The 26123-nt window shown below is 38.2% G+C and overlaps 1 protein-coding gene across 1 annotated transcript; it reads left to right on the forward strand.

Moving 5' to 3' along the window:
• The first annotated feature begins 18913 nt into the window (after positions 1 to 18913).
• LOC139864536 (F-box/FBD/LRR-repeat protein At1g13570-like) lies at positions 18914 to 20720 on the forward strand. Its single transcript, XM_071853119.1, has 7 exons — positions 18914 to 18920; positions 19142 to 19377; positions 19447 to 19610; positions 19703 to 19796; positions 19865 to 19975; positions 20065 to 20208; positions 20286 to 20720. Exons 1-7 carry the CDS (start codon positions 18914 to 18916, stop codon positions 20718 to 20720), a joined length of 1191 nt encoding a protein of 396 aa, XP_071709220.1.
• The last annotated feature ends 5403 nt before the right edge of the window (positions 20721 to 26123 follow it).

Raw genomic sequence — 26123 nt, forward strand, 5'->3', positions numbered from 1 at the left:
TCCCAACATAAGTTGCAACGTCCTTCTTAAGATTAGGCCACCAATACTGTTCCTTAAGATCGTGGTACATTTTTGCCGCTCCGGGATGAATCGAATATCTTGACTTGTGGGCTTCATCTAGTATAAGGTTCCGTAGATCTCCATAACGGGGTACCCAGATTCTTCCGGCATAGCATCGGAGTCCAGTTTCCTTAACCTCGAATCATGAGACGAGAATGTTCAAGTATTCATGAGATATATTCTCCTCCTTGAGAGCCCCATCTTAGGCTGCTCAGATCTGGCTATTGAGGTTCGAATGAATGGTGATGTTCAGTGCCCGAACACGAAGAGGTGCCATCCTCTCCTTGAGGCTCAAAGCGTCAGCTACAACATTTGCCTTGCCCGGGTGATAACGAAGGTCACAATCATAGTCGTTCAGTGTCTCGATACATCAACGCTGTCTCATATTCAGTTGCTTCTGATCGAAGATGTGTTGGAGGCTTTTATGATCGGTGAAAATAGTGCTCTTTGTTCCATAAAGATAGTGTCTCCACAGTTTTAATGCAAAGACAACGGCTCCAAGCTCGAGATCGTGCGTAGTGTAATTTCGCTCGTGAATATTCAGTTGACGAGAGGCGTAAGCGATAACCTTTGTTCGTTGCATCAGTACACAACCAAAACCACTTTTCGAAGCATCGCAATAAACGACGAAATCGTCACTGCCTTCAGGAAGTGATAAGATAGGTGCGGTGGTTAACTTCTTCTTCAAGGTTTGAAATGCAGATTCCTGTTCGGGTTCCCAAATGAACCTCTTCCCTTTGTGAGTCAGCGCGGTCAAAGGACGCGCAATCAGAGAGAAACCTTCAATAAATATTCGGTAGTAACCGGCGAGGCCTAAAAATTGGCGGATGTGAGTCGGAGTAGTGGGAGTTTCCCACTTGCTGATAGCTTCAATCTTTGCGGGATCAACTTTGATACCTTGATCACTCACAACGTGACCCAGAAATTGGACTTCCTTCAACCAAAACTCACATTTAGAGAATTTGGCTTAAAGTTGCTCTTGTCTCAAGAGTTCAAGCACTAATCGAAGATGTTGCTCATGTTCTTATTCGCTTTTGGAGTAGATGAGGATATCATCTATAAAGACGATAACGAACTTATCCTGGTATGGCTTGCATACACGATTCATGAGGTCCATAAATACGGCAGGTGCATTGGTTAAACTGAATGGCATCACGAGAAACTCATAATGACCATAATGAGTTCTGAATGCAGTCTTCATCACGTCGCTCTCTTTCACCCTCAACTGATGATAACCGGATCGTAAATCGATCTTAGAGTAAACGCTCGATCCTTGTAGTTGATCAAAAAGATCGTCGATTTGGGGTAGGGGATACCGATTCTTGATCGTCAATTTGTTGAGTTCACGGTAGTCGATACACATGCGGAATGATCCATCCTTCTTCTTCATAAACAAAACAGGTGCGCCCCAAGGCGAGAAACTTGGTTGGATAAATCCACGGTCTAGCAGTTCTTGTAATTGGCTTTGTAATTCTTGCATCTCAGAAGGTGCGAGTCGGTAAGGTGCGCAAGCTACAGGTGCAGCTCCTGGCACTAAATCGATCTGAAACTCTACTGCTCTCGGTGGCGGTAATCCAGGCAATTCCTCTGGAAAGACATCGGAAAATTCGTTCACAATTCGTACGTCATCTACACTCTTCACCTCAGTTTCTAACGTTTTCACATGTGCCAAAATAGCAAGACGTCCTTTCTTCATGATCTTTTGCACTTTCATGCAACTAATGAGGTTCAGCTTCGAGCTACATCTCTCTCCGTAAATAATCAGTGGTTCACCATTTCCGTGCGGTATATGAAGAGCTTTATCTCCGCAGATAATGTCGGCCCTTATCTTGGTTAACCAGTCCATACCAACAATAACGTCAAAGCTTCCCAATTTAATGGGTATTAAGTCAATCTCGAAATCCACACCAGCTATGTTGATAATAGCTCCTCGACTAATTTGGTCAACTTTCTCAAGTTTTCCATTGGCTACTTCTACAAGCATACTCTCCTTTAAAGGAACTAACGACCAATTTATCTTAGAGCAAAAGTGTCTACATACATAACTTCTATAGTCACTAGTATCAAATAGGACAGAAGTTAATAGATTGTTGATAGTGAATATACTTGTGACCAAGTCGGGGTTCTCACGAGCATCCCTTGCATTTACATTGAAAGCTCGCCCTTGCGGTGGTCCGTCGCCCTTTTGCTTGTTGAGACACTCATTTCTGAAGTGGCCCGTCTGTCCGCATTCATAACACTTTCTCAGTCCATTGGGGTTCAGCTTCCCAGTCATGGTGGTGATCTTGCAGTCTCTGTCAATATGCCCGGTCTTTTTGCACTTTTCACAAACAACGTTACAATACCCGGTATGGTGCTTGTAGCACCTCTTGCACTGTGGCAGACTGCCTTTGTAGTTGGGGTTTGAGTTGGTGTTCGGGTTGGGATTCCCACCGTTGTTGTGCCTCTTAGCCGGGGTTTGATCATAGGCTCTCCCCTTGTTGTTGTCCCACTTACGCTTATCACTACTACTCGCTTCGGATTTTGCCTTCTCTGGTTCATCGCTGATAATTTGGTTCATTAAGGTGTGCTCCATGCGCATTGCTTCCGGGACGTTTGGTGGCTTAGAGGAGGTGACATTTCCCTTAATGGACTTAGGAAGTCCCCATAAATATCTTTCCATACGCTTAAACTCTGGGGTAACCATGGTAGGACACATCAGGGCTAACTCCAGATACCTACGGTTGTAACCATCGAGATAGTTTCCCACAACCTTCAACTGCATAAACTCCATCTCCATTTTCTGGATCTCTGTCCTAGGGCAATATTCCTCAATCAGGGTCCCTTTGAATTCCTCCCATGGGGTAGCAAACGACTCATCAATACCCTTTGCTTGAGCCAATGTGTTCCACCAAGTTAGTGCACCGTCAGACAGCGTACATGAGGCATACTTGGTCTTGTTCGCCTCTGAGCAGTTGTTAACTCGGAACACAGATTCTAATTTCTCAAACCACCTAGTGAGACCAAATGGCCCCTCAGTTCCACTAAAGTTGTGAGGCTTGCAGCTTTGAAACTCTTTGTATGTGCATCCATTACGAATGGGCTGGATAACTGGTGGCGGTGGAGCTTGGGGGTTCATTTTCGCTAAAGCTGCGTCGACTCGTTCATTGATCATTTCCTTAATTTGGGCTGCGGTGGGTGTTGATCTTCCGTTGGCCATTGATGTTCTAAACAAAAATTTTGACTCAAGTCAAAATCCAGCATTCAATACATAATAATACAGTATATGGTAACCAACATGAAATCAACACATCACATGTTTATTAAGTAATGCAACTAGATACAGATACTACGAAGTCATCACACAGTAATGTAAATAGAACACTGTGCAAGAATTAAACAACACAAAGTTCCATTCATTAATAATAATAATAAGTTGCATACATCCGCATATGTTCGTACAGTACATAAGTAATGCATGAAACTACAAGTGAGATTACATAATGAAATCTAATACAAATGCCCTATGGTGATGGTGGGTGTAGGATGTCCATTACGTGGGACATCTAGTCCTCGAGCTCAGTTACCCGAGCACGGAGGATCTCCACCTCCCTCGTCAGTTCCTCGATAGAGGGAGATGGTGGGGCAGGCGGTGCAGTCGGTACGGGTGGTGCCAGCGGTGCAGATGGTCCGGCTCCAGAAGTGGATGGTGCACAGCGGTAAGGCTTACGGATGAAGGGATCAGCAGGATACGGCACAAGCCGCTTACGGGCGGTAACTCTAGTCCACAGTCCATGTGCGTTAACAGATGATCTCCCTCCGTTAACCCCAGGAATAACAGTACCGTCGAAATGATACCGCTTCTTCGGCGGGGTAGAGGGTGGCTGCACGGGTGCCTCATCAGGGTCCTCATCGGAATCCTCGTTACTGGAGTCGTCGGAGGATGAGTCGTCGGGTGATGAGTCGGCGGATGATGGGTCGTCTAGATCGGATGGGGGTGGCTGCACGGGTGGCTCTCCTCGGGCGGCCCTCATCAGTCGGTATCTGAAACTCGGGATCGGCACGAGACGTCCATCAGGAAGGCGTCAGCACCAATGGTTATGCTCATTACGGACCGGACCTTCCCCAAGTTCCGCGGGAATCACAGCACCACCGGGATGGTGCTGTAGCTCCGAAGGTCCTGGGGCAAGTGGAGCTGGAATCTCTGGTGGGTCCTCGGCTCCGTCTGAGGTAATCACTGGGCCGGGTGCATGGCTACTAGCTCCGGAGGACGAAGCGCCTGAGTCACTGGAGGGTATAGATGACGGGATCGAGTCAGTAACAATGGTAGGTGAGGTGGCCGATGAGTCCGAGTCGCTCTCTAAGTGAATGATAGTGGGCGGGGCATCCGACATCTGAACAAGGAAAAATAACTTTTTCCATGTTAGTAAGTCATAAAGTAAGCACGTATTAGGCAAAGTAACTACGACAGTCTAAATCATGTATAGCAGTAAATAGCATGGCAATAACAACGAATCCTACAGAAGTAGCATGCAATCAAAAGCAAATAATATCATGCAGTAGTGAAAACCAAGTAACAGTATACGGCATATAGCAGTAAAAGTAAGCAGCAGTATGCAGTAAGTTCCGCAGAAACAAGTAAACTAGCAAGTTGTAGATTAGTCCTATTAGTGAATCCTACTCGGTCGGGTCTTGACTCACTAATGCAACCTAATTCCCTACAACCAATGCTCTGATACCAAAATGTGATGCCCCGTACAAAACCATCGTGTACGAATCATCAACAACAGGATCATTACAAGGTCAAATACTATATGCTGTTTCAAAAGAGTTTGCATTCATGATAAAAGGTGACGTTTTAACCAACGTCAAATATTTAACATCCGAAAGTATGCTTCTACAAATAGCAAGCAATAATAGTACGTGACCCATAGGTCGTTACAAATACATCGTTTCAAAAGTAATATAGTTTGAATGCAAAATAAACGTTTCATGCGGTGACATCTCTAGTAAGCGCAGCGGGTGTCTACAAAGCATGACTAGTACATCAGCGGAAGCAAGCAAACCTTAAGCACCTGAGAAAAACATGCTTAAAAATGTCAACACAAAGGTTGGTGAGCTATAGTTTAAGTATAACAGTAATGTAAGGTAGGCCACGAGATTTCAGTGCTTCAACAGCGTTTCAAAACAGTATGAAAAGTATATGTATAACCGTGGGCACTTGGTAACTAACTTAACGTTTATAACCCCTTGAGAGTACACTTGGCGAGTGCGTATATTTACGAAGTATTAAACACCCGTTAAATGCTAGCGCTACTAGCCCGAGTGGGGATGTCAAACCCTATGGATCCATATCTAAGATTCGCGTTCACCGGTTCAAAGACCAATGACTAAACGTTACCGAGCTAAGGGGAAAGTTTATGCCATTGTATAACCCACACATATATAAAGTTTAAGTACTCGTGCCTAATATGTAAAACGTAAAATGCGCATGTATTCTCAGTTCCCAAAATAGTTAAAGTAAAAAGGGATGCTATAACTCACAGTGATAAAGTAGTAGTAAAGTTGACACGGGAAAAGTAAGCAAGTATGTTTGTCCGGAAGGGTCCTCAACCTAAGTCAAAAGTTACTAAGTCAGTAAATCAGTCACAAAGGTTTAAATGTATGTAAATTAGGTCTTAAGTATCATCATCATTCATCATTTATCAAAAAGTGTATAGTAAGTTTTAAGTCAAGACTCGGGTTTGAAACAAAGGATGATTTCGTTCAGTTGCCACGACCTCTATACAAACTGAAATAAGGTGAGGCCAGTGGCCTTGGCTCCGTATATGAGTCTCCTAGAGGCTGACCAATTTCCAGAACCAAAATCGTCTTCTTTTGACCGTGGTGACGGTTTAAGTGAGAGTAGGTCAGAAATTTCAGCATAACATTAATAGGGTGTAGTGACTTTTGGAGAGCCATAAATCCTAAACCGTAACTCGGATTAAGACGAGGCCTAAACGGAAGATCATCTACTCGAACCGAACTAACTGAAAATCATCTTTACAGTAGCCCAGGTTACTGATCAGACCTCCAAAACAGTAAACAGAGTGCTTCGGTGGGTTCTTGGTGCTTGATGTTCATCACAGTTCTCATCCTTGATGCATATAGCTTCAAGTGTACAACTCGTTGATGTGTTTACATCATCTTTACCAAGTTTTGACCATAATAACACTAGTGCAAGTCTAAGATAAGTAGCACAACTCATTTAAGTGTTGCAAGTAGTTTGGTGAACCAAAGTTACATCAAGATCTTAGATCCGACACATACATGAGTTACAAAAGTAATATTAAGCTATAAACTTGAAAGTAACTAAATAATCAAGATCATAAGTTGTAGAACTTAGATCTTAGCTAGATCTTAAAGATCCTAGACTAGAAAGTCTAGATCTAGTGTTCTTAAGTTAGATCCTAAGTTATAAGACTTGGATCTTCACTTTAATGAAACTATAAGTTATGAAACTTAGATTTTTAACTTGAAAAATGTATGTAAGCTTGTAAGCTCTTATTTACAACAAAATTAGAAGACCATAAGTTATATAAACTTAGATTCAACATAAGTATATGAAGTTATAACTAGAAAGTTATACTTCCATGTTCTTGAACTTACAAAGTTAACTTTTAGTTCAAGATAAATGAGATCAAGATTAACTAGTAATACTTGACCAATAACAACAAGATTTACGAATTTAAAGCATGTACAAAGTGAGAAATAAGTTAAATTTACAAGTGACAAGTTCATGGTTGTTCATACTTTAAAGATTCAAGCCAAGGCTTTGATTCTTTAAGAAAGTAAACCTTAAGTTTACAAACATGAATACAAGTATGATTTTTAAAACTCATGAACTTTAAGTCTTTGAAACATTAAGTGTAGAACCATAAACTAGAAAATTTAGGTTCTTGTTTGTTCTTGTAATACAAGATAATATGAAGAATAAACTAGGAAGTTTGATTCTTACAATTATTAAGTAAACAACTACAAACAACAGGTAAGTAAACTACAACAAAGAACAAGTAACTTAAACAAGTAAGAAGTAAATTGATGATGATGATGTGTGTTTAGGATTTCGGGTTTTAAAGAAAGAAAGGAGAAGAAAAAGTTCATGTTACTTACAAAGTAGAGAGCAAATGAAAGAAAATGAGATGCAAGTAAGTGTGTGTGTGAAATGAAATAAGATACAAGTGGATAAGTAACTCAAAAAAAAAAAAATTGGAACCCCCCTTTACCCACATCAAAACCGACGGCCCAAGGCAGGCCAAAAGGAGAAAGTGTCCACTAGTTCCTTTCATGTATTGGTGAAGATGCTAGCTTGAAATGGTAATAAAGCAAGTTGGCATGGGAAAGATGTGTAAAAGTGTTAGTAACTAGATTCCATTCACTAATTAATTTTGCTTATGTCTTAATAAGTTATTAACATAATGTTGGGCTCCTAATAGTCCATCAAGAGAAGTAGGGTGGGCTTCCAAGTCCATTAATATGAATCCATTAATAAAAGCCCAAGTCTAAGCAAGTAAGTAACAATTAATTAAATAAAGCCCAAGTAATTAACCGCATGCATTAGTTAATTAAAATGATTAATAATAATTAATCATGAATGTAAATAATATTCAAAAATATTATTCGCTCAAAGTACGTGTGTCACAAAGACAAGTCGGGATATGTAAAGTCAAGTACGGTATCAAGTAAATGTATATAAATACATTTATTAAAACGCATGTATTAATAATAAATATTAATGAATAAACGTTGGAAAATTTTCGGGTTGTTACACGTTTTGTTAATGTCGATTACCAGGTGTTCACCATATGAATAATTTTTATCTCTATGCAGTTTGTGCGAAATGCCTGATATGAGATGATGTTTATGAAAAATAAAGGAAATCTTGTGGTCTACTAAAATTATGGAAATGATCGATTATGATAAACTAATGAACTCACCAACCTTTTGGTTGACACTTTAAAGCATGTTTATTCTCAGGTATGAAAGAAATCTTCCGCTGTGCATTTGCTCATTTTAAAGATATTACTTGGAGTCATTCATGGCATATTTCAAAAGACGTTGCATTCGAGTCGTTTGGTTCATCAAGATTATTATTAAGTCAATTATAGTTGGATGTATTATGAAATGGTATGCATGCCGTCAACTTTCATTGTAATGAAAGTTTGTTTTTTAAAAACGAATGCAATGTTTGTAAAATGTATCATATAGAGGTCAAATATCTCACGATGTAACCAAATGTAATGTATTCGTCCAGATGGATTAGGACGGGTCGTTATAGTTACAATGATATAGACGACTCTTTTAAGCCAACTACACTCTCCAAAATATTTAACTAATACAACTCTCAAACAAGGGTAAGAAAGAAAGAAATAATCAAATACTTAAAGTGTATTGATTGGTGCAATTTGGAAGTGAGGCTTAACATTCCTTTTATAACCAAGTCACCTCTCTCCCACTTCTTCCTCCCACCTATGTGGGATAACATCCATTCACAAATACAAAGCAACCATATCCATTTCTTCTAACCAAAACTATAATTCATACCCAACAATACCTGCACTTTAACCCAAATGCATAAAAATATACTATAAATATGAAAAATATTTAGCCACACCTTTGAAGTACGCTCTATTGATTCACTCCGTCATTGATCTAGTACTGGAACCAGTTCTTTTAATTTCTGGTGTAGAAGATGAGCCAAACCACATTGTTACCTTAGTTTATGTCAATGAATAAATGAATACTAGAGGTAGAATACGGACAGGACAGACGAATATGGGTCAAACCTAGTAACTCTTTATTAACAATTTAACATATTATTAGTTGAAATTAGCTTGAATTTGTTAAATCGAATTTATAAAAGTAAATCGAAAACCGAAACGAAAAACAAATTCAAATTTAAAATTAAAATGAATCGAGACTAACCGAAACCAATTCAAATTCGGTTTGGTTTTATGATTTTCATTCGGTTCAGTTTTCCGGTTAACAGTTTGAAACCAAATAACAAACATCCTAAGATATTGACTGATGGCAGGTGTTTACATTACAACTTAGTGTTGGCTATCGAATCGTGGACATAAAATCACAAACGGGCTCGAAGAATGGAAGGCTAATCCAAAGGAATCAGTGGTGCAGTAGTACTTGGCTATCTAGTAGTACCTTACTAATTTTGATTTTCTTTCTGGTGATTCATGTATTATACTGTAGCACATTTTTTACGTGATCTTGGTGTACCACTTTATGCACTTTGCCTTGTTAAATAAAATCACAGCCTTTAGAAAAAAAGGACTCAATGGGTAATACTAAAAAGAAAACTGAAAGATAAATGAGCAAAACTGCAACTTAATATAAACTATAGGGACGAAACCCGTATAGTCATTTAATAACTGAAATAAGTAAAGCCTTTGAGGGTTGTGTGCTCCAACACGCCTCCAACACATGCATAATGAGGCGTGTTGGAGATGAAATGTGAGGCGTGCTTTAAGTGAGCACCGAGAATTTGTAGGTGTGTTGAATTTTTCTCCATTTTTTAATTAGTTTTTATCCCTCTTTTCACTCAATTTCCAATCAAATTTTAACACATCACCCAACACTTCACTTAACACTTACTCCTGTTACACACCTGTATGACAGCACCCTTCCTGGATAAAGATGGTCTGTGTAAGACCCAAATATTTATTGTACATAATGTATTTATGGTGCACGATGCGTGTGTGAAGTGTACGAAGCATGTACGTGTCGCTTGCTCGAACGTCGAAGGAAACGGGACGTGGTCTGAAGTACCAAGGTGTGTACGTATCTTTTCAACCCCAAATAAAGTTTGTGTTGATGTTTCAAAGCCTTACCATTGGAAAGAAAATCTTATTACGTTTCCAACGATATTTGATTCATCGAAAACGGAGCTACGGACAAAAAGTTATGGCCAAAACAAGTTTCTGAAATCTGACCTGCAGAGTGGAGCGGCGCTCCACATAGTGGCGCGGCGCGCCGAATGGGTCAGAAGCAATTTTCAGCCTTTTTAAAGGCTTTAAATGAAGGGTACTTTGGTCTTTTCACTTGGGGTCGGTTTAGGGTCATCAAAACTGATCCTTTGATCAGTTTGGATCAAATTCTCACCAACCAAAACACTCTCAACCATTTTTAGAGAGAGAGTAAGGGTTTAGAGAGAGAGGGCTTGATTTGGGGAAGAAGGAGTCGATTTCTCACCAAAGCTCGGGTTCTAAAGTTGTTCCTTTCGTTCTTGGCTACGCGGTGATAGTATTGGTAAGCTCAAACTCCGAGTTTCAATTATTTGATTTGATATTCAAGTTAGGGTTTGAGTAAATTTGTTGTGAAACCCTTTTAGGTGATGAAATGAGTTTAGTGATGCTAGTAATCGGGTTTGTTGTTAATTGTTGGCGGATTTCGGGTTGGTGAACTATTTGGCCATGTTTAGAACTTGAAATTTAGTTAAATCACTTAAGTTAGTGATTATGGAAGTATTGGAACCCATTTAGGGTTATTTGGTTGACTAACTTTGACTTTGGGTCAAATTAGGGTTTCGTGGTGATTATGACCCAATTGGCGATTTAATGAAGTTTATAAACTTAAAATGGATTAAGTTGAAGTATAAAACCGAGTTAAATGTGTTTTGGTGTCAAAACTTGCAAAGAATGAGATTTTGACCTTTATGGGTCAAAATTAGGGTTTAAGGGTCAAAATGGGTATGACACGTGTTTAACACTTGAGTTCGGGTTTAATTGGCATATTAGGACCATTCTCACTTGTGTTAGTGACTATTGGTTAGTTTGGGCACGGTTTGTGCTTGGAAGTGCATTTGGGTCGAAATTGCACTTACGAATTGGGTTGATTTGTAAATCCACTCTAAGTGTATTATTGTAATTGTGGTAATGGAATAGGTACTTTCCATTGGCGAGTTGCGGATTACTTGGAAGCATTCTTCAAGACTTCAAGGTGAGTGGAATATCTATATATGTATGTATATGATTTATGTGCCCGTGGAAATGGTGTCACATAGCCGTTTGGTGACCATAGTTGTGGGATATAGCCGTTTGGTGACCATAGTTGTGAGATATAGACATTTTGTCCACATTGATAGTTGCCCGTAGTAATGATGTCACATAGCCGTTTTTGTGACCGTAGTGGTGGGACATAGCCGTTCTTGTCCATAATGATTATTGTGAGTGGAATATGTATATATGTATGGATATGATTTATGTACCGTGTTGATGGTGTCACATAGCCGTTTTGTGACCAAGGTTGTGGGACTTAGCCGTATTAGTCCATGTTTTGTACTAAGGCACATAGCCGTGTTTGTGCATTTAGTGGCAAGTAATAGCCGTGTTTGTGTATTTAGTGGCAAGTAATAGCCGTGTTTTACTCCCACGTTGTTATTTGAGTTACCCGTACACATAGCCGTGTTGGTGTACGAAAGCGTGAGTAATAGCCGTGTTCTACTCACATTGAGCAAGTGATGCCATAGCCGTTTTTGGAACACTTGAGGGGTGATGCCATAGCCGTTTTTGGAACACCTCGGGGGGGTTAGCATGCCATAGCCGTTTTTGGAAGCTAACGAACGTTATGAACATCGATGACTTGATTCGCGAAGTCGTTCCCCTAGCGAAGAGATTGGTTAACCATGAATTGTAATTGTTGATGCTAGCATTTAATTTGATTTATTATATATATTTATTTATGCTAATGATGTTGCTAGTTGTACGGTTTGACGTTACTAGCTATTGATTGCTTATGAGGTTGCTAGTTATACGATTTGATGATACTAGCGTTTGGTACGATGAGGTAAGTGATTTATGTGTATTTATGTGATGTCGTGGATGCGAGTAGGTAAGTTGTATATGCATGTATATATTTATTCTACTCACTAAGCATTAGCTTACCCTCTCGTTGTTGACTCTTTTTATAGATTGCATGCGGATTGGTGGCTCGGGTAAGCGCGAGGACTAGAAGACTTGCATAGTTTGCTTTAGAGACTTGCTTTTGGATTGTTTAGGATTGGGTAGCGTATCCCCAATCGCCATGCTCGGCTTCGTTTTGTATTAAAAGTCTTATGGTCAAATATTGCATTTTGGTACTCAAGGGGTAATTTGGGTCGATGTGGGACCCGCTTCGTAAATTTGATTTTATTAATTAAACGTGCTAGTTTTTCATATATGAAGTCATGGTTAAAAGCGTTTTAGCTAAATGTGTCGGGAACTAGTCAAACATTTTCATTAAATTGACTTCCGGGGACAGCGGGCTGTCCAGGTGGTTTGGCGCGCCGCGCGGCCACCTGGCGCGCCGCGCAGATGGCCTGCACCAGAAATTTTTTTTTTTGTTTGTTTGAAATTTCGTCGTGTTTGGTCGGTTACGGTTTGGGTTGTTACAAGTGGTATCAGAGCATGGTCTAAGGGATTTAGGTGACTTGAGATAGGTGCCTAGACTTAGACTTTTGTGTGTGCTTAATTTGTTGCGGGACTTGTAGGATTACGGGTCGGAATGGGTTTAGTTAGTGCCTTGTTTATAGGTTGACTAACGTTTATATTAGTAATGCGGATATTATTAATATGCTCTTGTGTTGTGATAGTAATTCTCGCGTGTGTTTGTACCGCGTAGAATTTTGGTTGTGTTTGTTTATATCATCGAGCGAGGCGGTCGTTGTACTAACAAGTCGATGCGGCGTGTGTGCGTAATAAGAACTTGCAGACCTTATTACGGGTGCAAATCGTGTCTAACGAGTGATGTACGACGAGTGTTTAGCAAGATGGGAGGGTGTTGTGCGTGTCGTTTTATACGTGCGTGGACTAATCGTTTTGCATTCTTTAGAATGACGACGCGAAACGAGACCGAGACGAACGACACGGAATTTAACGCTAGAGTTACGGCCGCCGTTGCGGAGCAAATGAGGGCGTTTCGAGAAGAAATGGATGGGAAGTATTCCGAATTCCAAAATAGGGGTGAAATGGAGCGTTGTCTTAAGAGCTTCATGAGGACTAAACCCCCTATGTATGATGGGAAACCGGATCCTTTGGTGAGTACGACTTGGGTTTCGGATGTCGAAGGGTGTTTTCGTACTATGGAATGCCCACCCGAGAAAAAGACGAGACTCGCTACTAGTTTGTTGCGAGGTAGGGCGAAGGATTGGTTGGATGGAAAGATTGATCTTGTCGGTGGTGAGACGTTTATGGCATTATCATGGGACGAATTTAAGGAGGGATTCTTCGAGGAGTTCCGAACTTCAGCCGATTTATCGGAATTGCGTTGTGAGTTGCGAAATTTGCAACAGGGTTCTATGGACTTGAATACTTTAAAGACGACTTTTATGTCGAAGGCTCGTTTTTGCCCGGAATATTTGGGGAACGATCGTTTGTTGATGGAGGATTTCTATCGAACTTTGAGCGATGACTTGAAAAGCAAAATTAGCCGGGGTTACGCGAAGTCGTTTGCGGAGTTATTTGCGGTGGCTAGAGGTTTCGAGTCTTATACGCGATCGAAAAAGGCCGAACCTTCAAGTGAGAGAAGGGTTATTACTTATGGTGCTCCGAGTAAGAGGACTAAGGGTCCGAGTGCGAGTACGAGTAATGTGGTAAAGGGCGCGGTGGATTCTCGTGCGCCTAGGTGTTTAAATTGTGGCGTTAGGGGTCACAAGTTGTGGGAATGCACAATGCCGAGAAGTGATGACGGAATGTGCTACTATTGTCATAAAGAGGGACATCGCAAGCCGGATTGTCCCGAGTTGGCGGCGGCGAATGCCGCAAGGAGACGTTGAGGTACGTTTCGTTTTAATAAATATGTCTTTTGAATATTTATTTATGTGGCATTTAGGTTCGGATTTGTTAGATGCATTGTGTTGTGCATGTTGTTGTTATGGGTGACGTTCCTAATGGAAGTACCCTATGGTGACGTTTTAATTGATTGGTGAAGGGCGTAAGACTTGGTGCAACCAAGCATTCCTTATTGTTTGGGAAATGTTTCTACCAAGCCACGGAAATGGTTTTGGTGTCCGATTGTTAAGCGCGTGTTCGCTTTTATGTTGAAGTGATGAACCATGAGGTTCGCCGGGTGATTGGAACCCTTGAGATCGAGTGTTTGAAATCTCGATGTATGTCGGTAATGGAGTCATTATGACGCGACATTAGGTGCCTCTTTTATACCTACTAGCGTGGTGTTCGACTCCGACTAGGTTATGGTTGTGGTTGCATTGTACTTAGGGTACCGGAGTAAAACCCTTAGATACATGAGTGACTAGGTGGAATGTGACAAACTAATGAAATTGGATGATTGCGAGGGTATAGTTTGGGTATTTGTGGTACACTTTTCGTTCAAAGTGTTTAAGGATTGGTCAAGTCCTTCGTGTGCTCAAGGTTTGGAGCAAGGTATGGTAACGGGTCGTGTGAACCCAATTGTTTGTAAAGTCTACCTTTGGTAGCATTGTACGGTTGTACGAGTTGTGGATATGGAACGTAGTTCCAAGTGAGGGAGTGGCACTCCCGCACGAGGAGGTTTTAGTGTGAGATTTCGGATGATGCTTTTGTTAGATCCGGAAATTTGGTCGAGACCTAGTTTTGGTCAATTGGTGGTAGAGTACAATTTTTGGCTCATTGGTACTTATGATATTGGATTTGTAAATTACCACCGAGGTGGTAAGTTTGGTGAATCTCGTCGAGAGATAATGGACGTGTTTTGGTGAGCAAAGTGAAATCCCTCGGTTAAGGGATGTGCGTATCGGATTCTCTTCTAGAGAAATATTGTTTTGTGCCTATGCTTGATATAGGTGGTTCTTGCTCGATAGTGTGGACGGTTAGCGGTATCCGTTAGGGTTCACTATAGTGTAGCGGAGCGCGATGTTGCACTACTCATAGTGCGAGGTATTGTTATAGTGGTGAAGCATGACTTTCGGGGTCCGCTGACTTCATCATGAGGTATTGTTATATCGGTGAAGCATGACTTTCGGGTCCGCTGACTTCATCCGGTGTTGAGTGATCTATCAGTTGTTTTATACTCCTATGGTGGGATCGTGAGGACCGTATTGTGTGATTACTGATGCGATAGCCGTATTTCGCTCACATGTCGTTACGGGCGTGACAATGGTCGATTTTGTACGCCTAGGGTTTTAAGTTGTTATAGTCGATTGGACGCTAGCAGTTCTAGTCGTTCGCGTATGATGTTACGGTAGTTGCGTATTGGTTGTATTATACGCTACAAGGGATGTTTAGTGATTGGTGTTATCCCTAAGGATTCGTTTGGTTCGGTCTTCATCGTTTCGGGTTGTTGACCTTAGGTTGAGACTTGGTTGCTTTAGCACGGTACTTGGTAATGGTACGCTAGAGGAGTGATATCTCGGTTAGAGATGGGATGAGTTTCCCGATGCGAGGGAATGAGTATGGTTTTAGTGCTCGGATTGTGGATTTGAGAAAAATCGTGGATGACGATTTAGTTGTGGAAGGCGATTCGTCGGGAAGAATTGCTTAGGAAAGTCGGATTGGGACTTATGTTGAGGACCGTGGAGTGTGGTCCGTTTGGTTAAGTGACGAGGATCACGAGGACGTGATCGATTCTAAGTGGGGGAGAGTTGTAAGACCCAAATATTTATTGTACATAATGTATTTATGGTGCACGATGCGTGTGTGAAGTGTACGAAGCATGTACGTGTCGCTTGCTCGAACGTCGAAGGAAACGGGACGTGGTCTGAAGTACCAAGGTGTGTACGTATCTTTTCAACCCCAAATAAAGTTTGTGTTGATGTTTCAAAGCCTTACCATTGGAAAGAAAATCTTATTACGTTTCCAACGATATTTGATTCATCGAAAACGGAGCTACGGACAAAAAGTTATGGCCAAAACAAGTTTCTGAAATCTGACCTGCAGAGTGGAGCGGCGCTCCACATAGTGGCGCGGCGCGCCGAATGGGTCAGAAGCAATTTTCAGCCTTTTTAAAGGCTTTAAATGAAGGGTACTTTGGTCTTTTCACTTGGAGTCGGTTTAGGGTCATCAAAACTGATCCTTTGATCAGTTTGGATCAAATTCTCACCAACCAAAACACTCTCAACCATTTTTAGAGAGAGAGTAAGGGTTTAGAGAGAGAGGGCTTGATTTGGGGAAGAAGGAGTCGATTTCTCACCAAAGCTCGGGTTCTAAAGTTGTTCCTTTCGTTCTTGGCTACGCGGTGATAGTATTGGTAAGCTCAAACTCCGAGTTTCAATTATTTGATTTGATATTCAAGTTAGGGTTTGAGTAAATTTGTTGTGAAACCCTTTTAGGTGATGAAATGAGTTTAGTGATGCTAGTAATCGGGTTTGTTGTTAATTGTTGGCGGATTTCGGGTTGGTGAACTATTTGGCCATGTTTAGAACTTGAAATTTAGTTAAATCACTTAAGTTAGTGATTATGGAAGTATTGGAACCCATTTAGGGTTATTTGGTTGACTAACTTTGACTTTGGGTCAAATTAGGGTTTCGTGGTGATTATGACCCAATTGGCGATTTAATGAAGTTTATAAACTTAAAATGGATTAAGTTGAAGTATAAAACCGAGTTAAATGTGTTTTGGTGTCAAAACTTGCAAAGAATGAGATTTTGACCTTTATGGGTCAAAATTAGGGTTTAAGGGTCAAAATGGGTATGACACGTGTTTAACACTTGAGTTCGGGTTTAATTGGCATATTAGGACCATTCTCACTTGTGTTAGTGACTATTGGTTAGTTTGGGCACGGTTTGTGCTTGGAAGTGCATTTGGGTCGAAATTGCACTTACGAATTGGGTTGATTTGTAAATCCACTCTAAGTGTATTATTGTAATTGTGGTAATGGAATAGGTACTTTCCATTGGCGAGTTGCGGATTACTTGGAAGCATTCTTCAAGACTTCAAGGTGAGTGGAATATCTATATATGTATGTATATGATTTATGTGCCCGTGGAAATGGTGTCACATAGCCGTTTGGTGACCATAGTTGTGGGATATAGCCGTTTGGTGACCATAGTTGTGAGATATAGACATTTTGTCCACATTGATAGTTGCCCGTAGTAATGATGTCACATAGCCGTTTTTGTGACCGTAGTGGTGGGACATAGCCGTTCTTGTCCATAATGATTATTGTGAGTGGAATATGTATATATGTATGGATATGATTTATGTACCGTGTTGATGGTGTCACATAGCCGTTTTGTGACCAAGGTTGTGGGACTTAGCCGTATTAGTCCATGTTTTGTACTAAGGCACATAGCCGTGTTTGTGCATTTAGTGGCAAGTAATAGCCGTGTTTGTGTATTTAGTGGCAAGTAATAGCCGTGTTTTACTCCCACGTTGTTATTTGAGTTACCCGTACACATAGCCGTGTTGGTGTACGAAAGCGTGAGTAATAGCCGTGTTCTACTCACATTGAGCAAGTGATGCCATAGCCGTTTTTGGAACACTTGAGGGGTGATGCCATAGCCGTTTTTGGAACACCTCGGGGGGGTTAGCATGCCATAGCCGTTTTTGGAAGCTAACGAACGTTATGAACATCGATGACTTGATTCGCGAAGTCGTTCCCCTAGCGAAGAGATTGGTTAACCATGAATTGTAATTGTTGATGCTAGCATTTAATTTGATTTATTATATATATTTATTTATGCTAATGATGTTGCTAGTTGTACGGTTTGACGTTACTAGCTATTGATTGCTTATGAGGTTGCTAGTTATACGATTTGATGATACTAGCGTTTGGTACGATGAGGTAAGTGATTTATGTGTATTTATGTGATGTCGTGGATGCGAGTAGGTAAGTTGTATATGCATGTATATATTTATTCTACTCACTAAGCATTAGCTTACCCTCTCGTTGTTGACTCTTTTTATAGATTGCATGCGGATTGGTGGCTCGGGTAAGCGCGAGGACTAGAAGACTTGCATAGTTTGCTTTAGAGACTTGCTTTTGGATTGTTTAGGATTGGGTAGCGTATCCCCAATCGCCATGCTCGGCTTCGTTTTGTATTAAAAGTCTTATGGTCAAATATTGCATTTTGGTACTCAAGGGGTAATTTGGGTCGATGTGGGACCCGCTTCGTAAATTTGATTTTATTAATTAAACGTGCTAGTTTTTCATATATGAAGTCATGGTTAAAAGCGTTTTAGCTAAATGTGTCGGGAACTAGTCAAACATTTTCATTAAATTGACTTCCGGGGACAGCGGGCTGTCCAGGTGGTTTGGCGCGCCGCGCGGCCACCTGGCGCGCCGCGCAGATGGCCTGCACCAGGAAATTTTTTTTTTTGTTTGTTTGAAATTTCGTCGTGTTTGGTCGGTTACGGTTTGGGTTGTTACAGTCTGATGGTCTTACGCTTTTAACTTCCATTTTCATTTTCCATGACTGTAAAGACCTAGGGTTTATTCGACTCCACCTCACTACCTCTCGTCAGGTATCTTCCATTTTGTTTGATTTTTCGATTTCTATGTTTATTTTGATTAATAACAAATTATTCGTCTGTATTGGGAGATTTAGTGTTGTACAATCTCCATATCCCTTTTGTTCTTTTACTTTAAACCTATTCTGCTTTATTTTTTGTGATTGACAATGTATAATTTTACATACCAAGCATTCATCGGTGCGAAAGCCACACTTGCGTGTATTTTGTTTTATTCGTATGAAAAATTTGTGAAATACAGATAAATGTGTGTACTACACTCATACACTGTACGGAACCAGTCTGTACTTTGAAGAAAAGTTGAAATAAACTAACCGAATTCCGTCCGGAAACCAGGCTGAATTGTTGGTATATCTGTTTTGTACAAGTTTAATCCCAAACCAAAAACTGAAATGAACTCAAACTCAAATGGGTGATTTTAGCAACTTCGTCTAAACTAAATGCCTGGTTTATCCAAAATTGTATAACGTAGTGAACCACACTGTAGTAGAACTGACTTTCTTATATGAATTGGATTGGTACCAGTAAGGTTTGTTTGTTGGTACTATGATATCGTTCCCAATTTTGCGTAGGGCTGACTTATATATGTGAATCGCTTGTTCCTAGAGTGTTGTATTTTGCTTATATTGTGTATATCAAACATAATGGATTATAAAATAATTTTTCAGGATTTTTTGGTATTGGTCTCCAAGATCATCTTGCTGAGATGGAACCTAGTTCTTTCTCTTCAGATATAATCAGCGGCCTCCCTCAAAACATAATAGAAACCATTCTTTGTCTTGTACCGATAAGAGATGCAGTCAGGACGAGCATCCTTGCAAAGAAATGGAGAAATAGTTGGAACAAAATTCCTAAACTTGTGTTTAACGAGGACGATATGTTTGATAATTCAGAAGAAAAAAGTGTATTTAAATCATCTAATGAAAGAAAGTAACTGACCGGGAAATGTAAACTTTTTTATGCTATATACCAGGTTCTGTTATTACATGAGGGTTCGATACTCGAGTTCTCCCTTTCCATGAATGCCGATGACAATTGTATTGAAATCGGCCAAATTATTACTTATTTGTCGAGGAAGAATACTGTTAAGAAGTTGACACTTGCGTTTGATGGTGACAGCACATATGATTTACCCAGGTCCTTCTTCTCGTTACATCAGTTGACTGATCTCCATTTTCGCATCTCGAAAATTGTGATCTTTACCATCGACCAACAGTTGGATTTGGTAGGCTTACAAGCTTTTTCCTCAACTCTATACAGACTCCTGAAGAAGAGGTTATAGATTTTGTATCCAAATCTCCATTACTAAAGAGTTTCAGTATGGTAAGTTACCACTAAAATATCAATCCTCGTAGTCTCTCACTTATTTACTGAATAGTATGTTGATGCAGAAACATAGTTGGTGGTTTACTTGTGATTCGATGTGGAAGCTACTTGCTTATATACCTGCAATTGAATATCTGTATCTTTTCAGTGTGGCCCTACGGTTCGATGACGATGAGGTAACAGTTATATTATATACATTTTATTATTTAATTTGGAAAAGAGAAACTCAGACTTGTAACATTTATATTGCTCTATATGGTTCAAGTCTTGTTTGCCAGAGCTTCCGACCCCGTTAGTCCACCTCAAATACGCACATTTAGTTGATGAATATTTAACCTCTTCAGAAGGGTTGCCTTTCGTTGTTTTCTTGATCAAGAACTCGCCAAACTTGGAAAAGCTTAAACTAGAGGTAGCTAACATCTATATTATTGTAACCAGTTTACTTTGGTTCTCATGTCAAACTATGCTAACATACGCTTTATGTAGAGTTCTTGTTTCTTTCCAGGAATATCCGGGATAGACCCTCTTACGGTGAAAGAATATTCGGATATTTGGCTGAAGCATTTGAAGGAATTGGAGTTGTCGTTTGTTGCTAACAAGATGCCCAATTTGGAGGTTTTGAAGCTGATAATGGCCAGGTCACCTATGCTAAAGGAGGTGAATATACTCATTGGCTATGAAATCGACAAGGATGAAGAGACAGAGATGTTAAGAGTTCTATCAGACACCCAACGAGCATCAGGTATGGTAAAAATCAATGTTGAGCGTTTAGCTGCTCCCGAAAGTTCTACGGAAGATGATGAAGATCCTGAAAGTTCTACGGATAATGAAGATCCTGAAAGTTCTACGGATGATGAATATTTTGATATCTATGAAGATGATGATCTGTTAAAGTATCACTTATATCTTGGTGGCAATTAGTGATGGCAGAATTTGGGAATACTGGATTTTGTTTATTGGATATTGTGATGTGATATTAGAGACGGAGCATGAGTTTTGAATTCAATTGACATTAGATGTTTTGACATGTTGGATGTTGTGATATTATATCTTAGTGCTTGTCGCATGCTTTGCCCCTAGTCTCTAGCCTCAACATACCCCACCATTTTGAGAGAGGTATCAACATATAGCTGACCGATAAAAATGTCCGCCAACACTGAATTCACCAGTTGGTGTTGCATGACTTGGCCAATCCGAACGTCATTCAATGTTTAAAAACTTCAAAATGATCAGATGCACACAGATGTGGGACTCTTGAGTACTCGGTTGTTTAAGTGGGAACGTACGTGATGCATATTTAGATGTCGTAACTAAGATTTGGAATTGGTTGCTGTCTTATTGTTATTATTTCTCAAGATCTTTATCGGATACTTTATTTAAAATTTGTCATTCTGACCACAGGGCTCTTCGTTCTTTGCCAAAGACATCTTATATAGATATATACTAGGTTTTTGAGCCCGTGCACGGGTGTGTAAAAAACCGTGCAAAAAATGTAATTTGTAGTTTATATTGGTATGTAAATAGTGATACTAAAACAATAGGAAAAGTATAAGAGTACTTTAAGAGCCCGTGGTGTTAACAAACTTTAAAGATTCTTTTGAGTTTAAGAGCCCGCGGTGTTGACAAATTTTAAAAATTACTTCTGAGTTTAAGAGCCCGTGGTGTTGACAAATTTTAAAAGTTTTTTTTTTAAGTTTAAGAGCCCGTGGTATTAACATATTTTAAAAGTGATTTGAGGTGGTGTTAGTAACTTAATATCTACAATTTTTTTCTCGCCATTAATATCTTTTTAATTAATATATAGATTATATACTACGTAATATTTAGAGTACATTGAAAATTTGTCATGAAACGTAACATTGGTAAAGTATAAGTTATATTATTTTAGAATTATTATATACAATTATTTTTTGAATAAAAATGTAACCTGCGAGTTTCATTTTAGAAAAGTTGTTAGTCATTTCAGCAAAATAATAATATTGGGGGGAGTCGTCATGTATAATTAATATTATAATAGTTATATTTGTTTGTTCATAAATATTTTAAGAACTTAAACTGTAAATTCAAATCACTTCCATATTTATTGATAAAAAGAAATGCTCCGTTGATAATGAATCGAAGCTTCGTTTCGAATACAATTTATTGCGTTTTGTTTGTAAAATTATTTTGAGTTGAACGGTGATGGCGGTGGAACATAACTCCTGGAGAACAGAAAGAAAAATCCGTTAAAAAAATTTGGTGGATTATTTTTGGTAAGTTTATATTAAATAATGAATTTAACTTTATTAAAAATGAAGAAAATATATATACTCACGAATCAATTTATTTGAATATTTAGTTTCTAAAGGAGGATATACTCAAATAAAATCAAATACAGAGTAACTCAAATAATGGATTAGAGTTAATAATTCGTTTAAATTGTTAAATAACTTCACGAAGCTTTGATTCTAACATGTAAAAGGTAATGATACGATTTATATTTATATTTATATGTGGAAATGTCTACTTTAATTGTATAATTATATATATATATATATATATATATATATATATATATATATATATATATATATATATATATATATATGTGTGTGTGTGTGTGTGTGTGTGTATATATATATATATATATATATATATATATATATATATATATATATATATATATATATATATATATATATATATATATAAAACAAAAAGGTAATGATACGATTTATATTTATATTTATATGTGGAAATGTCTACTTTAATTGTATAATTATATATATATATGTGTATGTGTGTGTGTATATATATATATATATATATATATATATATATATAAAACAAAAAGATATTTGCTTAGTTGTCATTTTCTAATTAAATTGAATTAATTATTCATTATAATTTAATATATACCTATAGATATGATGAACACGATGAATATGAACAATAAGAAGCTGATTCAAGCCAAGATTAAATGTAATAAACATGGTAAACGATTACAATAAGAGATTACACTAATCTAAGCTAATCACTTTGTCATTTCCATGGTGGTTGGAGCATCAATCCACCATGGATCCTCTCCACCATGAAGGTGAAGAGGTGGAGCTCACCTCACTCTCACATTATGCTCACACATACTATGGAGGTGCTCAAATGACAAATGAACCAAGTAACTCTTTATATAGGACGTTTTGTCACATATGCTCATGTGACTTGAGTTACTTGTTCAATACAATCCTAGGTGTACAATATCATAATAAACGTTATTCGTCCAGCGACGGCCATACAAATATGCATCAACAGAAAATGCATCTAATTGATGGAACCACGTGTGCATTATGTGAATCTATGATCCAAGGACATGATTATGTAATGGATGTGCATGATACATACACTGATAGATACAATCTATATGTACGCGTCTAACCCACCGAACTTATTCACATTTATCATTAAATAAACACTAAATCCATCATTTCGCTTGATTCGCGATTGCGAATTCTTGCCTTTACTTTTCTCGTGATCGTGAGTTCTTCAACAACATCAATTCTTCGATTCCTTATTTGATTCTAAGCTCCTTCACACCCAATAATACCTACACTTTAACACCAATGCATAAAAATATACTATAAATCTGAAAAATATTTAGCCACATACGCTCTATTGATTCATCCCGTCATTGATCTAGTATTGGAACAAGTTCTTTTAATTTCTGGTGTAGAAGATGAGCCAAACCACATTGTTAATTACCTTAGTTTATGTCAATGAATAAATGAATACTAGAGGTGGAATATGGACATGATAGACGAATATGGGTCAAACCTAATAACTCTTTGTTTATAATTTAACATATTATTAGTTGAAAGTGGCTTAATTTGTTAAATTGAATTTATAAAAGTAAATCGAAAACCTAAATGAAAAATAAATTCAAATTTGAAATTAAAATTGAATCGAAACGAACCGAAACCGAATTCAAATTCGGTTTGGGTTTTTTGATTTTTATTCGGTTCAGTTTTCCGATTAACAGTTTGAAACCAAATAACGAACATCCTAAGATATTGACTGATGGCAGGTGTTCGTATTACAACTTAGTGTTGGCTATCAAATCGTGGACATAAAATCACAAACGGGCTCGAAGAATGGAAGGTGAATCCAAAGGAATCGGTGGTGCAGTAGTACTTGGCTATCTAGTAGTACCTTACTAATTTTAATTTTCTTTCTGGTGATTCATGTATTATACTGTAGCACATTTTTTGCGTGCTCTTGGTGTACCACTCTATGCACTTTGCCTTTGTTAAATAAAATCACAGCCTTTAGACAAAAAGGACTTAGGGGTAATAATAAAAAGAAAACTGAAAGATAAATTAGCAAAACTGCAACTTAATATAAACTATAGGGACGAAACCCGTATAATCATTTAATAACTGAAATAAGTAATGCCTTTCTTAGGCTTTTAACTTCCATTTCCATTTTCCATGACTGTAAAAACCTAGTGTTTATTCGACTCGACCTCGCTACTTCACTTAAGGTATCTTTCATTTTGTTTGATTTTTTCGATTCCTGTGTTTGTTTTGAATAATAACAAATTATTCGTCTGGATTGAGAGATTTAGGGTTGTACAATCTCCATATCCCTTTCGTTCTTTTACTTTAAACCTATTCTGCTTTATTTTTTGCGATTGACGATATATAATTTTACATACCAAGCATTCATCGGTGATCGGTGCGAAAGCCACACATGCGTGTATTTTGTTTTATTCATATGAAAAATTTGTGAAATACAGATAAATGTCTGTACTACACTCATACACTATATCTAACAACCCGTTCATATCGATTATAAACGAATTACAATAGTTGATTACATCGCGAGGTATTTGACCTCTATATGATACATTTTACAAACATATCATTCATTTTAAAAGACAAACTTTCATTTCATCGAAAGTTGATAGGCATGCATACCATTTCATAATATTCAACTATAAATGACCTAATCTGTCATTTGCTTAATCATAATCTTTAATGAACTCAACGACTTGAATGCAACGTCTTTTGAAATATGTCATGAATGACTCCAAGTAATATCTCTAACATGAGCAAATGCACAGCGGAAGATTTCTTTCAATCCTGAGAATAAACATGCTTTCAAGTGTCAACCAAAAGGTTGGCGAGTTCATTAGTTTATCGTTATCAATCAATTCCATAATTTTAATAGACCGCAAGATTTTATGTTTCAATTTCTCATAAATATTATGCATGCATATAGCCATCTGCATAAAAATTATTCATATGGATTGAACACCTGGTAACTGACATTAACCATAATGCATAGAATATCCCCACAGACCTCGATGTCTGTATAATAATAATCTCGAAGTACTAAAGCCATCCATAGACATGAATGGGGGTTGTTAGGCCCAATAGATCTATCTTTAGGATTCGCGTCAATTATGGGCCATTTCCCTAATTTTTAGGTTACCAGACTTGAAGGGCAATATTCGATTTTGATAATCCAACCATATAATTTAGTTTCGATTACTTGTGTCTATTTCGACAAACATTTATAAAAGTGCATGTATTCTCAGTCCCAAAAATATATATTGCAAAAGCATTTAAAAAGGGAGCAAATGAAACTCACAATACTGTATTTCGTAATACATATAACGGCATTGAACAAGTGCAAGGTTGGCCTCGGATTCACGAACCTATATTAAGTATATATATTTATATGCTGGTCAAAGTCTGTCTAACAATTTAGGTCAAGTCGTAGTGTATCACAATCCTAATGCTCGAGACTAATATGCAAAAGTCAACTTGTTCCAAAATGACTTTCAAGATCTATACGTGATTATTATTAAAAGGACCCGTTCATATACATTATAAACAATTCTCAGTAGTTGATTACATCGCGAGGTATTTGACCTCTATATGATACATTTTTCAGAAATTGCATTCGTTTTTAAAAGATAAATTCTTCTTACATCGAAAATTGACAGACATGCATACCATTTCATAATATCCACTATCCAACTATGAATTGACTTAATAATAATCTTTGATGAACTCAATGAATCTGTGACGACTCGGAAATTTCAGATCAAATTTAAACTTAATCTTTGAATGATTCTGACACGATAAGCAAAGTCTGTAATGCTTAGTATCCAAAATTTTGAATTGTTTATATGGATTCATCTAACCTTTGACTATTCCCGACGATTCACGAACAATTAATTGTAAATAAATATGTATATATAAATGTAAGTATATGTATATTAATTTGAAATTATAAAATGTAATTTAAGCATTAAAATTGAATATGTAAAAACAAAATACAAAA

The sequence above is a fragment of the Rutidosis leptorrhynchoides genome, chromosome 8 (genome assembly GCF_046630445.1).
Source record: "Rutidosis leptorrhynchoides isolate AG116_Rl617_1_P2 chromosome 8, CSIRO_AGI_Rlap_v1, whole genome shotgun sequence".
Lineage (NCBI taxonomy): Eukaryota > Viridiplantae > Streptophyta > Magnoliopsida > Asterales > Asteraceae > Rutidosis > Rutidosis leptorrhynchoides.